General features: G+C 37.5%; 2 protein-coding genes across 7 annotated transcripts in view; both read right to left on the bottom strand.

Moving 5' to 3' along the window:
- MAP3K2 (mitogen-activated protein kinase kinase kinase 2) overlaps window positions 1-3,070 on the bottom strand; it is a 47,954-nt gene extending 44,884 nt beyond the window's left edge. For both annotated transcript variants that reach the window (XM_046943720.1, XM_046943722.1), the window contains exon 1: window positions 2,907-3,070. The gene's annotated coding sequence lies outside the window, so the exon portion shown is untranslated. The remainder of the gene's footprint in view (window positions 1-2,906) is intronic.
- Window positions 2,906-12,848, bottom strand: part of PECR (peroxisomal trans-2-enoyl-CoA reductase) — a 38,475-nt gene continuing 28,532 nt past the window's right edge. For 4 of the 5 annotated variants that reach the window (XM_040703454.2, XM_046943624.1, XM_046943623.1 and 1 more), the window contains 6 exons: window positions 9,834-9,999; window positions 9,176-9,257; window positions 7,670-7,766; window positions 5,549-5,659; window positions 4,853-4,964; window positions 3,891-4,732 (listed from right to left, as the gene is read on the bottom strand). In XM_040703454.2, the coding sequence (XP_040559388.1) occupies window positions 4,644-4,732; window positions 4,853-4,964; window positions 5,549-5,659; window positions 7,670-7,766; window positions 9,176-9,257; window positions 9,834-9,999 (657 nt within the window). In that variant the 3' untranslated portion in view covers window positions 3,891-4,643. Of the gene's footprint in view, window positions 3,069-3,890; window positions 4,733-4,852; window positions 4,965-5,548; window positions 5,660-7,669; window positions 7,767-9,175; window positions 9,258-9,833; window positions 10,000-12,848 lie in introns of those variants that run through there. The other variant, XM_040703453.2, reaches the window with a different exon arrangement.

The raw sequence follows: 12,848 nt of genomic DNA, 5'->3' as shown, positions 1-12,848 counted from the left end.
ACAGTGTTTATAACATATATAATGCATACATATGCATGTGTACATCATATATAATATCAATATATAAGGAAATCAACACTAGGGACCAACATTTACAACACTGAGCTCAGTCCAAACCCACGGGTATACTTCTGAGATAATGTGTAACAACACTGGAGCAAAACAGTGCTTATGAAAACAGTATGATTGCTGATATGGAAAAAGAGGATAAAAATAGATGACACAAGTTGCAATAAAGCATATTAGTTATTTATGCATTCAGTACAAGCACTACACAAGCAATGGATGTTGGGAGGAGCGCGGGTGGAAATTACAGGGTAAGCACATCTTAGGATAGCCTACTCAAGTAATTGACTGCAATCTGGCAGCATGTCTCTATCTTGATTCCAGAATCAATACCCCATTGCAGTAAGAGGTTCTCACCTTCTAGACATGCTGCTTGAGACAAGTGCCTGTATTAGTTAACACTAAAGCCATAGCTTTTAAACACTTTAAATAGGCATAAACCAGCTCCTTCTAGTGGCTACACTGTTGTCCTTCATTCCCCCTTCCTTCCAGGTCCAGGTGGCCTTCCTAGAGCTGGCACTACATTACCATGTGTTACCATCTTTTGTACTACAACCAAAAAACAATATAGTTACAAACCTATGAAATTGCTTATTTAATCAGAAGGCGCAATAACTGGCAAATGAACATGCTTTTGGAACCTCAGTAGGTAAGGGAAACTAAGACAGCTTCTCCTAGGAATTACCAATAGGGTAAAGTCTGTGACACCAGAAAGCCTTAGCACAATGAAGAGTCCCTCCTCATAAGCAGAAGAGCTAACATTGTTTATAAACTTACATCCAGCCCACAAGGATTCAAACCACATTAGTTCAAGTCTTTGTCGGTCCTACCTGGTTGCTATGCAGCTCTGCCTCTCCATGACAGGAGGAGGATCTCTGTAATTTCAGTTACTCCCAATACAAGTGCACCATCATTGTCAGGTAGATGCCGAAAGACAGAGAGCAAACAGCTTGGGAAGGACAGTCTTGAACCACTCCACAAGATTTATTACACCTTATCCCCGGAAGCCTAGGCCTAAATTGATTCTTCAGACTGCATAAAGCTATCATTAGCACTTACAGCAGCTAATTCCTTTATCATCTAAACAAAGTTATTCAACATGAGGATAGCAAAGACAATACAAAGGTTTCATTGCGAGATGACACCTAAAGGAAACTCATATCCACCACCACTTTGAGACCTAAGATGAAACAAAAAGCAATGATACAGGAAAAAAAAATTATCAGCATTCCTGGTCGTAATTCTGACTGCTTCAGACTCAAATCTCACATGAGAGACTTCCTCCTCCCACCTAGCAGATGTATTTCTTACCAAGACCAACATCATCCATCATACTTAGTATTTCTCACTTCGGGATGCATTCCTGCTAAATGAGACATGTAAGCTTTGCTCCAAAACAAAAATAGACAACTACTGTCCATAAGATTTGAAATGGAACAAAGTATGAGGAAAAAGCACAGCAATCATTTAGGTATGAGTTTACTCTCTAGAAAAAGCACACTACAATGAGACTGGGCATCAGTACTGATAGGTCTCTCTGCTCCACCCCCATCATTGAAGTTTATGAAGCAACTCATTTGCCATCAGTACTCCAGAACACTCTACCAATAAGATTATTCCCCCTTAGGTCTCCATTACTCAGCTACTTATCACAAGTCATCTTTTCAAGATGTCAAGAAACATACACATCTAATTAGCATCTCCTATGAAATTATACTATCGAATAGCATGCTTTCTTAAAGATCATACAGGATGTTCTTTACAACTGTTCAGAAGACTAGACAGCTACAAAGGCTTGTAAGAGGCAACTGTTGCCTCATTTGTTCATTTACGTTAAGGCAGAGCACATGTTACTGAAGAGTAAAACTGTGCAGACTATCTGAATAATTAATACTTTTGTAAAGCATAAGACATAAGGCTTTAAAAAAAATCCCCTTTCAGGAACTACACTGTTTTCATAAATGTAAAGCTCTGCAACAAGGTAGCAGATAAGCACCCATTTATCAGTCAAGTGATTATATGATAATAGGTAGGCAGAGTAGGACAAGGTTTAGCCAGAGGTAAATGTTAAAGCAACCTAGGAGATTTTTTACTGGACTGCAAAAATCTAACATTCTACTCTCCGCTCATCTGCACTGGTCTGTAAGTGTTTAAATTTCAGTGTTTGATCCATCAGTCTCCTTGATTTCTCCTGAGGTTCCTCAGTCTTTTTCCCTACATTCACCTCCCTTGTAAAATAAATAAAAACAGAACAATCTCTGAACTTCAGACACCCAAATCTTATACAGGTCAGTGATGTTTTTGTTATCACACCTTTTTTTTCCTCCCTTTAAAGAAAACAAAGAAAAAACCACACGACTCTGAATGCCCTTTGATCAAGAGTTGTTGTCACAGAAGCATAAGAGCTTTGCTTCAGCTGATATTATCTGCAGTATGCACAGCAGAAATCTGAAACATTCGTGCTGCCAGCTGAACAAACACCAGGTTTCTACAAGGTGCTGTGAAACTTGAAAAATAATTTTAATCTGCATACAACATCACCAAAGAGCCAAAGACCAATATAATTCTCCATTCTGAGAACTAATCATTTCATCTTACTGATGCAAGAAGTAATGAGCTGGGGGTGAGGGGAAGGCTGTGAGCACTGCAAAACCATTACAGCAAGGCAGCCACTATTGTAATATCTAACGTAATTTAATGTTTTGATATTGTTCACAGCAAACCTCAACACACAGGGAGCTAAAAGAGATAGAAAAACATATTGCAGAAAGCACTCAAACACTGATGTTTTCCCTTCGCCTTTCAAGGGTGTATTTTCTGTATTCATATGCTGTACTTACCCCTAGAGTATTCTGAGTATGTCTCCTATTGCAGTCAGCTGCAGTGCATTATGGCTCCACACACACTGGCTGTTTCAGCTTCTTGTCAGGGAAGAAAAGCACATGCAGGAATAAGCCTCTTCTAAAGAGCTGGCTTAGATCTAAAGACATGTATTGCTTTGCCTGGAGGTTGAAGAAGACAAGGTCAAATAAAAGTTCCTTTTATTCAGTGCAGCCCAAAATGTTTGTTACATTTCTTACCTGTGAAGGAGTTTATTCCTAGCAAGCTGAACATGTTTCCCACACCAGAGAGTGCTACCCTTCCTAACATTCCATTTCACAGATGAAAATGATGCATTTCATCATCAAGACTTATAAACTTCCCCTCTTCATGAATATTCACACTCCAAAGTTAAGTGACTTGCAAGTTAAAAGTATTCATTTCTACCTTTGTGCTCAAATGCTATAGAGAACATTAGATTTAATAGAATTGTTTTATCAAGTTACTTCCTTTTCATGTTAAATCCACATTTCATGTGTCATAGAAACTGATAGTCAAATGTGAAATTTAGTTTCTCTAGTATCTTAAATGTAGTTAAGCAGGGTTAAGACTTAAAAACATTGAAAAGCCTCTCAACAAAATAATTTGACTTAAATGCAAAGGGCTACTACAGTTGCTATCCAAAAGGTGCATTTCCTTCCAGAAATTCTGTGCACCCTGAAATAACATTTTAAATCACCAAAATAAAAAAAATATCACCCAAGGTTTGAAAAAAAGCTTCTTTCATTCTGGTTTTGTGCTCCAGCCCCATCTCCCACTGCCGCCACGCCCCCCCAACCAGCACTGAAGTCTTCATAAACAAACAATGCATTCCAGTATTTTAATTAAAGACAGAAAGTCCAGCACCTTTGAAGAGAACACACAGCTGGTGGACTCCCCCATATTCAATCAAAAAATTAAGTAACACTGAGGTTACTTCTGTAGCAGCAACTTGATTCCACAAATTTCAGTTGTTACAAGTCATTTATTTTAATACTTTAATCAAAGTTATCAGACATGAGAACATTTGCCTTAAAGTAATTACAACAAACAGCCTCTTCAAGTAACATATTCTAAGACCTATTTGCTTGTTTTGTGTTTTTTTAATGGAAACTCTCCATTCAGCATAAAAATGACACCTGTTTCAGGAATGCTAATGAAAAAAGGTGTTTTTCAAAAACAGTATATCAGCAGAGAACACAGTATAGATAGAAAGCATTTACACTGATAAGTGTAAGACTCGTAAGTATTTCTTTCATCAATCCTTAAAATCATCATGAGCATTCAGATTGTGGTTGAACAGAAACAATACACAGCTAACAGCCACTGCAAGGGTTACTGATGCAGGTACCAATAACAAAGACTTAAATCTCCTCCCCAGAATCATTCTGTGGAAAATGATTCTGTAACATTCTCTTCCTGTCCCTTCAGTTCAAGGTAGGTATCTTTTAACCATTCCTGACTGAGATTCTTCCTTACTTAGTGGCAGTGCAAATGAAGAATTGATTTTATACCTTCCAAAGGCCAGCAAGTGTTTGTTAGAGAAGATGTCCTATGCACCTTCTCAAGTTTTAAACATGAGAATGTGAGACAATGAAAATCTATGTAGTCATTAGGAAAAAAGAAACAAAAATCAGGTTACTGGTAATTATAATACCAAGTTACAAAGTAAGATTATCAGCACTGTGCAACTGGGAATAAAATGAAATTTCGTTCTACTACAGCTTTGGCTTCAATTCACCAGAAATAAGCTTTTTAAGCATTTCAGAATTCCTTCCTTCTGGTGGTGCGGGCCATCTGTTGTGATCTGAGGAAAACAAAACAATGGACTTAACTGATAGTTAAGAAAGTACGCTTTTTGTTTTTGCATGCTCCCATTGCCCAACTTCAATCATGTTAGGAGCATTATTTTTAGCCCATTTCTTACCTGGTATTTCTAAGCTAGTGCCATATAAACTTTGGCCGCCATCTATAACCATGGTTATCCCAGTTATGTAAGAAGCAGCTGGAGATAGCAGGAAACACACCGCAGGAGAAATCTAACAAAAATGACAATTTTAATCCTTCTTAAACTTCTGGCAATTGGTTATGTCCAAGATGTTTGTAAAAATGGACACAAGGAAGACACAGCTATGTTTTCTACTCAACTATGAAAGCCCCAGTAATCTTAAAACCACACTTCCAGCTACGAACACCAACAAGGAAAAAGCTGAGCAACAGTGAGCTTTCAAGTACTTTTAAGATACACTTTATCATATTAATCTTCATTCTTTGAGACCTCCCTGATTAAAAAAAAAAAAAATCAACTTTCCCAGGAACACAGGCCAACTATAAGACATTTTTAGCAGAGGGTTGTTAGAGTTAGGGTAGTATGGTTAGGTCACGGTTGGACTTGATGATCTTTAAGGTCTTTTCCAACCTGAGTGATTCTGTGATTCTATTCTAGCTGCAAGAGCTAAATTAAAGTCTCCCAGTTGATACTACCACACATTACTACAAGCTTTTCCCTTTCTTTATACTCCACCAGTTCAAAATTAAGTCCTTAATGGTCTCCAAATAACAAAGTGGTTTTAAAACAGAGACATTGAAGTAGGAACATCACAAATGTTCAGAAATGCATTACCTCCTCAGGAACTGCTGATCTCTTGGCAGGAATCTTTGGTATGCTCTTCAACCACATAATTGCACCCTGTTCTCCATAGTTGGCAACAGCAGTTTCTGAAAATACTATTCCCTATATTAAAAGAGAAAAAAAGTTAAGTTCTTTTTCATAGGTTAAGTTGTCATCACTGTTAAATTTTAAGCTTACTGGGATTTTCTATGGGACTAACAATCCAAACAGGACGTGAATGCAAGTTTATAAATTGGATGAAAGAGTATAATTTATAAAAGAAGGTAATTGGAATGATAGTTACATCCCTGTTCAAATACACTAATTCACATTATTCTAATTCTTCATTGCCACACCAACAACTCTTAAGAAACTCAACAACTGTTTTGAAATAAACACTTCAAATTAAATTGCAACAGACGGCTACAAGAACCTCAACAACAAGTTCTTATTGTTTTTGTTTATAGTCTGCAAGAATACTACATAGACTTCATTGTGAATTACACAGGCATTTTGCAATCAAATTTCAAACTCTCCCTATTGAGCTGTTATAGAAGTTCTTGTTCTGATGATTATAAAATCCAACTTACACTTAATAGGGAGGATGAAGGCTATAGTAAGAGAAACAGAGGGTTCCACAGATGAGTTCTGGAAGAACATTTTGGACTCAAGTTTAAATAAGACAACAACATTTTAATTTGTTTACTAAGAAAATTTCAGTATTTCTCTAAGATGTGAACAGCTGTGTTTTGGCAGCTAAGGAAACACCTCACTTGTAAAGCTATTTTAATTTGTTGGAATGCCTATTTCCCTCTCTACATACACTTTCCCTGCATGTTACTATGCCCATGTGGGGCAGCAAGTTCTGCATGGTTAATACAAAGTACATTCACAAAGGTATCAAGCATCACCCTAACTGGAAAATAGATTTTTGTTACTAGCATAGTCAAAAAACTAGCAAAAAAAGCCAAACCACTTGAGTGTTTGCCTGCCAAAAATCTCATTTGACAGATGCTATAAAGTGTAATTAGTATGATTCATTAGGTAATTAGCATGCATTAAAAATATGCACACATACTAATGCTGTCTTAATTACTTATTTCCCGAAGTCTTGATAAATCAGAAAGCAAACAGGAAAAACAAGACAGTAGGTCTTAATATTTAAGAAGTCACTGGAGTAGCCTCACAGAGGCAATTTAAAAAAGCCACTTCCTGAGTCTCTCATTAAGCATTTTGTGGTATGCCAAGAGAAAGCAAACGAGGTGTTTTAGTGCAGGGCATCTATATGCCCTGCTGAGCCTCCTACGTTGACAGGAAAGAGATCTCCCTAGAAAAATACTAATAAATATGAGATTTACTTAAGTGCAAGATGAGAAACTCTGAGTGTGGAAGTAGCTAGATAAAGGTTTTCCCTTTAGTTTTCTTTCATGTTTGCTCTCTTGAAAGTAACAGTCATTAAGAGTGAGGATTACTTTAATCACATTAGACATCTCAGATGTCAAAGCTAGGGCCTGTTTGTAGCCTCTGTAACTGTTGTATTTTTGTTGTATGTGATGCAACTGGTCTTTACACAAAGTTGCTTATAACTGCAACATGCCATCTACTGTCTGAAAAGCAGGGCAGGCATATTTTGCTGACCCACATAATGGTGTCCTATCTGTGTGTATTGCATGAGAAAAAAAATGAATACCAGATGTAAAAATGTGTTTTATAATTTCTTTGAGTGAAGGTCCACTCCCAATGCTGTCTTTTCACAACTAAAACTAATTTAACATCAGAAGGAGAAAATATAAACATTAAAGGACACATTCAGAGACTCTCAACATAACTGCAAACACAGGCAGAAGCCACAAGCACACATGAACCATATACAATAAGTTTTGTAAGCCATTTTCCCCACATCTGTCTCATTATCCAAACAGAACAAAACACTCCCAAAGGCCCTTGGAAAAGAAGGGTGTGTATGGAAAGAAAAGTGTATGGGGGAAGCGTATGAGAAAACTAAAAATTCATAAATAAAAAAATCCATGAACAGTTGGAAGCTCTAGGTTTTAAAATCCCTTTTGGTTTCAAAGTGTTAACCATAAACATGTACGGTAGCAAGTTTAATCACATCACTTTGCCATTACTTACAGGAGCAACACTGTTGATTCGTACCCCGCTGTGGGCCCATTCTAAAGCTAAAGTCTTGGTTAGGTTATCCACTGCTGCTCTTGCAGCTCCTGAGTGCCTATTGAGAAAAGAAAGCAAAAGAAGCACCTTTTCCCTCAGCTAAGTGCTCAATATTAATATCACCGCAGCCTCACTAGGAAGTCAGAGCAGTGTTCCATGGCTGGACCAACCACCCAAGATGCACAGTGACTTTCTAGTTTGTAAAGTGTGAAGTTGTGGTCAGATTTAAACACTTATGCTATAATTTCCTTAAACAAGTATCAATGATATAAGAATTTATTTTGAAAGTAGTCTTACCTATCCATCCATACCTATCTAAAAGTTATCTGGTGAACTTTTCCCCAAGTTAGTTGGAATTATTTTTTTATTCTCATTCTCTTTGTTCAACCCTCCCATATTCTACTCATAGTGACAATTCAAACAGATGTATCCAGAGCATAGAAACTCAAATGACTGCAGCTTCAGCACCACCATGTGGATCTCCACACTTACTTTGTACTGCTAGGAATAAGCCAGTGAGAAATTGAGATTTTGAAAGACTTAACCCTGAATGAGGCCTAAGGAAGTTAATAGAACACCTGTTCAAATTCTATTCAAGAAAATACAGCACACACACAGTTAAATTAGAAAAAGTAGTTTCAAAGAAGAAACTCAAAACTCCCAATTCTTCCCCTCTGGAAAATGCCAATGCATTAGCATTCTCACTGCTTCAAATTTTCATTTAAATCAGTGTTTTCTGAAAAATATTTGTCTTACACAGGTTAAAACTCTTTTGTTGGAAAAGGTTCACTCAGAAGGCTTACATCCATTTTGAAGGTGAAAAACATGAACAAATGCAGTCAACATCTGCCTATGAAGATGGTCCATTTTCATGCAGATAGCTGTGATCATTTTTTGTCAGTATAAGAGAACTATAAACGTGACATTTTTTGTACCATTAATCCAGTTAATTAAGTAGCAGAGGAAGCAACTGATTTCCTGCAGAGACCTTCTCCAATAAAGACAGCTACAAAGAGCAAACATGGTAAAATGCTAGGTATGTTCCTACTATTTCCCATCATTTCCTGTAATTGATTAAGCCATCAAGATCTGTGCACTAACAGCAAAAGAAAAAAAACAGATGCCAAGATCTTACAAAGCCATCAGAACAAGTAAAGGTTTCATTTCAAGGCAACCAGTTCCACTAGCATCTCATTCCCAGTGAAAGCTTTGCTAACAAGTCTTGCTTCACAGTTTCTTACAAAGTAGCAGAAAGGATCAGAGATGTCCTTTACTCTTGCAGTCTCTACTGAATTAATAAAAAGACTCCCACACGTGCAGCCAAGTTTTGCTCTATCTTGACATTAAGTACTGCATTTCTATTAGCTGCTGTGCATTGTACGCCCTTCAAAAATACAGTATTTAGGAGTAATGAATAGTTCTATGGAGAAAGTACATGAAATGTAAAAAAAAAAATGTGTATATTACGACATTCCAGGAAACCCATTTCTCACGGCAGCAGTAATGTTGACAATGACTCCTCCATGTTCCTGCATCCAGGCATTGTACACTGTGTGAAGGAGGAAGATAACCTATAAATACCTGAAGAAGTGCACACAAACTTGCCAACTGGACACTAAATCTGAGTCCAACTACAATTATGCTACAGACTTCCTGTGCATACTTAGATAAACAACCTGCTCTTTGTACCACAGCCTCATCATTGGATCAGTCAGATAGCAGCTGCAGTCTAGGTAAGGCTCAGTGCTTACCAAGAACCCTTCTTGTGGAAATCAAGACCTTGTGCCATCCATGTAAATTACTTGCATTTCTACTTTCCTAATACTGAGAATCACATACTTTAAATTTACATCCACGATGGGAGCAAAGACTTCTCCTGTGTTGCTCAGAAAATACTGGCCACCAAAGTTAAGTGCTTTTCCCACAGACCTGTGAGTATCCAAACCAACTGATGCCTCCAAACCTTGCCTTTAAACTAGAGATTATTTGTGAAAACAAATATCCACTATCAGATAAGTATGTGAAAAAAGAAGATAAAGAAACTACCTTTTCTTGCCTTCGGTCATTGCTGTAAAAGAAAAAAACAACCACAAAAATCCCATTATGCATAATGTTCAGTCCGCACCTGCTTTGCAGCAATAGAAAGTCCCTGTCAGATTTGTGTCTATCACAGCATTCCAGCCTTTTGCACGGATGGCTTCAGAAGGACTTGCAAACTGGCCCCCTCCATTATTCACCAGGTAATCAATCTTCCCATGCAGATTCAGTGTAGTCTTCACCAAAGCTTCTACCTAAAAGAAAATATGTTTAAGTGTGGCAAAGCACTGATTAAGCTACATATCTAATCTCATTCTCAAGAGATTTTCTCTCATATCTGTTCCTACACATAAGGAGGCAGTACGAGCCTTCAGAGAGGGTAGAAGGTTGGTATGACAGGTTTTATCAACCAATAAAGACTAGGTTGTGCCTATGTTTACTTAAGAAAATTTCCTGGTACAACACAGGTGCTACATAAAATATCAGCACTGAAAGAAGAGGCTCTTTACTACTGAGGACTTGTAAAAGCAAGTAAAAAAAGACTGCTATTTAAGACCTACTGATGCGTTCTACAAGTAAAGGATTATTCACATCCAATGCTGGAAGGCAACTATGGATTTTCCTTCATCAGCCCCATATACCTATGTTCGTAATAGTGATCACAGTGTCTTCTTTTAAGAGATCTACGCAAGTTTCAACAAACCACCACCACCCCTCCCCCCCCCCCCCCCCAAAAAAAAAAGAAAAGAAAAAAAGATTAACTAAATGATGTTGCTAGTCAGTAACTTCCCAGGGTTTTATATCTTATGATGGAACAGTTCTGACAACTAAGCAAGCTTGAACTGCTAGTTTTTTCATCTCATTAAGACATGTATAAGGTCCTTTTCCTTCCCTCATTTCTTAGTAGCTGGTGTAAGAACTGACAAAGATGTAATGAGTCATCAGAAATACTTAAGAGAGGCTGCCCTCCCTACCTAACCACATACTTTAGTGAATTTTTGAGGTGGAATTCCTCCTTCAAAATAAACTGAAAGCAGATAGCATAATTACACCTTTAAAGCTGTAAGAAGTGCATAGAACCTATGTAATCATATAAGTCTTGTTTAGTAGACAGATGCAATGTGATGGAAAGTACAGCAATGACAGCTAAGCCCTAGTGTGCAGCAAATGTGAACATGCTGAAATACAATAGACACAGAAATACAGAAAAGAAGCTGTTTACCTTCAGAAAGTCTCAGATATGTAAGAACCTCTACCAAGAGGCCCTCACCCCCACTGCCAACTCTTACATGAGGTCTGGGAAGGGACGGACCCTAGCTCCACCCCTTCTTGTCACCCAGGTGCACTGCATGCACCTGAGCTCCCCTGGGTCTTGGCCCTGCCTTCCCACCAGGTGTTCAATCACTGCTTCAAGCTGTGACTTAGCATTTCTGTGACAACAGGAAAGAAGAAAAACAAAAAACCACACTGTAAACAGGAAGCTACTTCCATATTTGTGAAAATACTGGAGTTACATTACTGCACTGCCTCTTGTTAAGATTTTCCCCAAGGCTGGAAAAAATCCTGCACTGTATTTTTTATTGATCATTGTTTCAGGCACTAAGTTTAGTTTACAAATGAAATAAGTTTTGACAGTAGATGTATAATATTCTTTGAATAAAAGTAAAAGCCCAAAGGTACTTTGCCTCTGTTTTCTGCAAGACAGTTGCGCCCAAGTTGCAAACAAATACTCACCATTGCTGCTCTTAGCAAACATGATAAAATATGCAATAGCGAGCACTGGGTGTTAGGAAGTCTGCTATATCCCTCAGTTCTAAGTTCTGACAGCTTTAGAAGTAGAGTGTTAAAGTAAAGTAAGTAAAGAAGTAAAGGTTACCAACTGTTAAGTTTACCTAGCTTCAACTTACAAAACACTAAGCAAGGCATAAAGAAGTACTATCCTGACTAGAAATTTAAAAGCTGAAAATGTGTTCCACACATTTCTTCTAGCCGAATAGCAATTTTAGAAACTAAGTACCAGGTGGCCAGAATTCTGCCAGCTTTCACAGTCTCGGTATTACAGGGCTAACAGACAAGGATAAAGCCAGAACCACAAGAGATAAAGAAAAAAAATCATAAAATGTTCCTGTATGGGCATTGCCAGGTCATGATCTAAATCAGTGACTGAGAACCAGGTGAGAAGGTGCATCTAACTCAAGGTGCAAGCAATGCACCTGAGCAACCAGATGGGTGGAGCCTGGGTCCACCCCTCCTCACCCCTCATTTAAGGATTAGCAGCCAAGGGAGCAACATCTCTGTTCAGACTTTGTGTTCTTCTTGGGATGTTGCTGGTCTTTGGAAAGGGTGAGTCACTGTCTTCTATGTTGCTTTTTAAACTAAATTTTTGTGAATATCTTTATAAATGTGTTTCTATTCTAGTAGAAGGTATTGCTGCCTTCCACTGGTCTAAGTTCTTTAATCATTAGCACCTACTCTTAGATATGGGTATCTGGAATGGCTAAATATGTTAAATGGTTAAACACTTACATTCTTATGTTAAAATGCAACAGAGCAGAAATTGTATTCCTTATTCAGATCTTCCACAAGAGGCTTACTGAATTCCCTTAGCCATTTTTTCTTTTCAGCTAAGAAGGACTTCAAAAGGAAGAAGCAAAAGCTGTTGGAGAAGAAGTGCAGTGGGCTGTGTTATGAGATTGATTTGAATGAAAAATTCAAGACTGACTGACAATCTACCTCATGTATCTGAATCCCCTCTGGGATGCATATGATGTAATAACAGTTTAGAAGAATTTCCTCTAACAAAAGATAATCAATAAAAGGTTCTCTAATATAGCATGAAAAAGTCCTTGGGAAGTTATGGTGTGACTACAAACAATTAGAACTTAAATATAAATGGAAAACAACAGTTCTGTGCTATGTAACACCTTGCATGTAAATCCTTATTTTTATATCTTATTTTATACCACTATGTAAATCCTTATTTTTAAATTTAAACAAGAAACAGTATTTTTAGTACGGATATCTCACTTTACCATCCAAGCCCTTTTCCATTTTATTTAACATTACAGTTTCTATTAATTCATTTTCAAGTTAATGCAAAATA

The sequence above is a fragment of the Gallus gallus genome, chromosome 7 (genome assembly GCF_016699485.2).
Source record: "Gallus gallus isolate bGalGal1 chromosome 7, bGalGal1.mat.broiler.GRCg7b, whole genome shotgun sequence".
NCBI lineage: Eukaryota > Metazoa > Chordata > Aves > Galliformes > Phasianidae > Gallus > Gallus gallus.
This window is presented reverse-complemented; position numbering and strand designations above follow the sequence as displayed.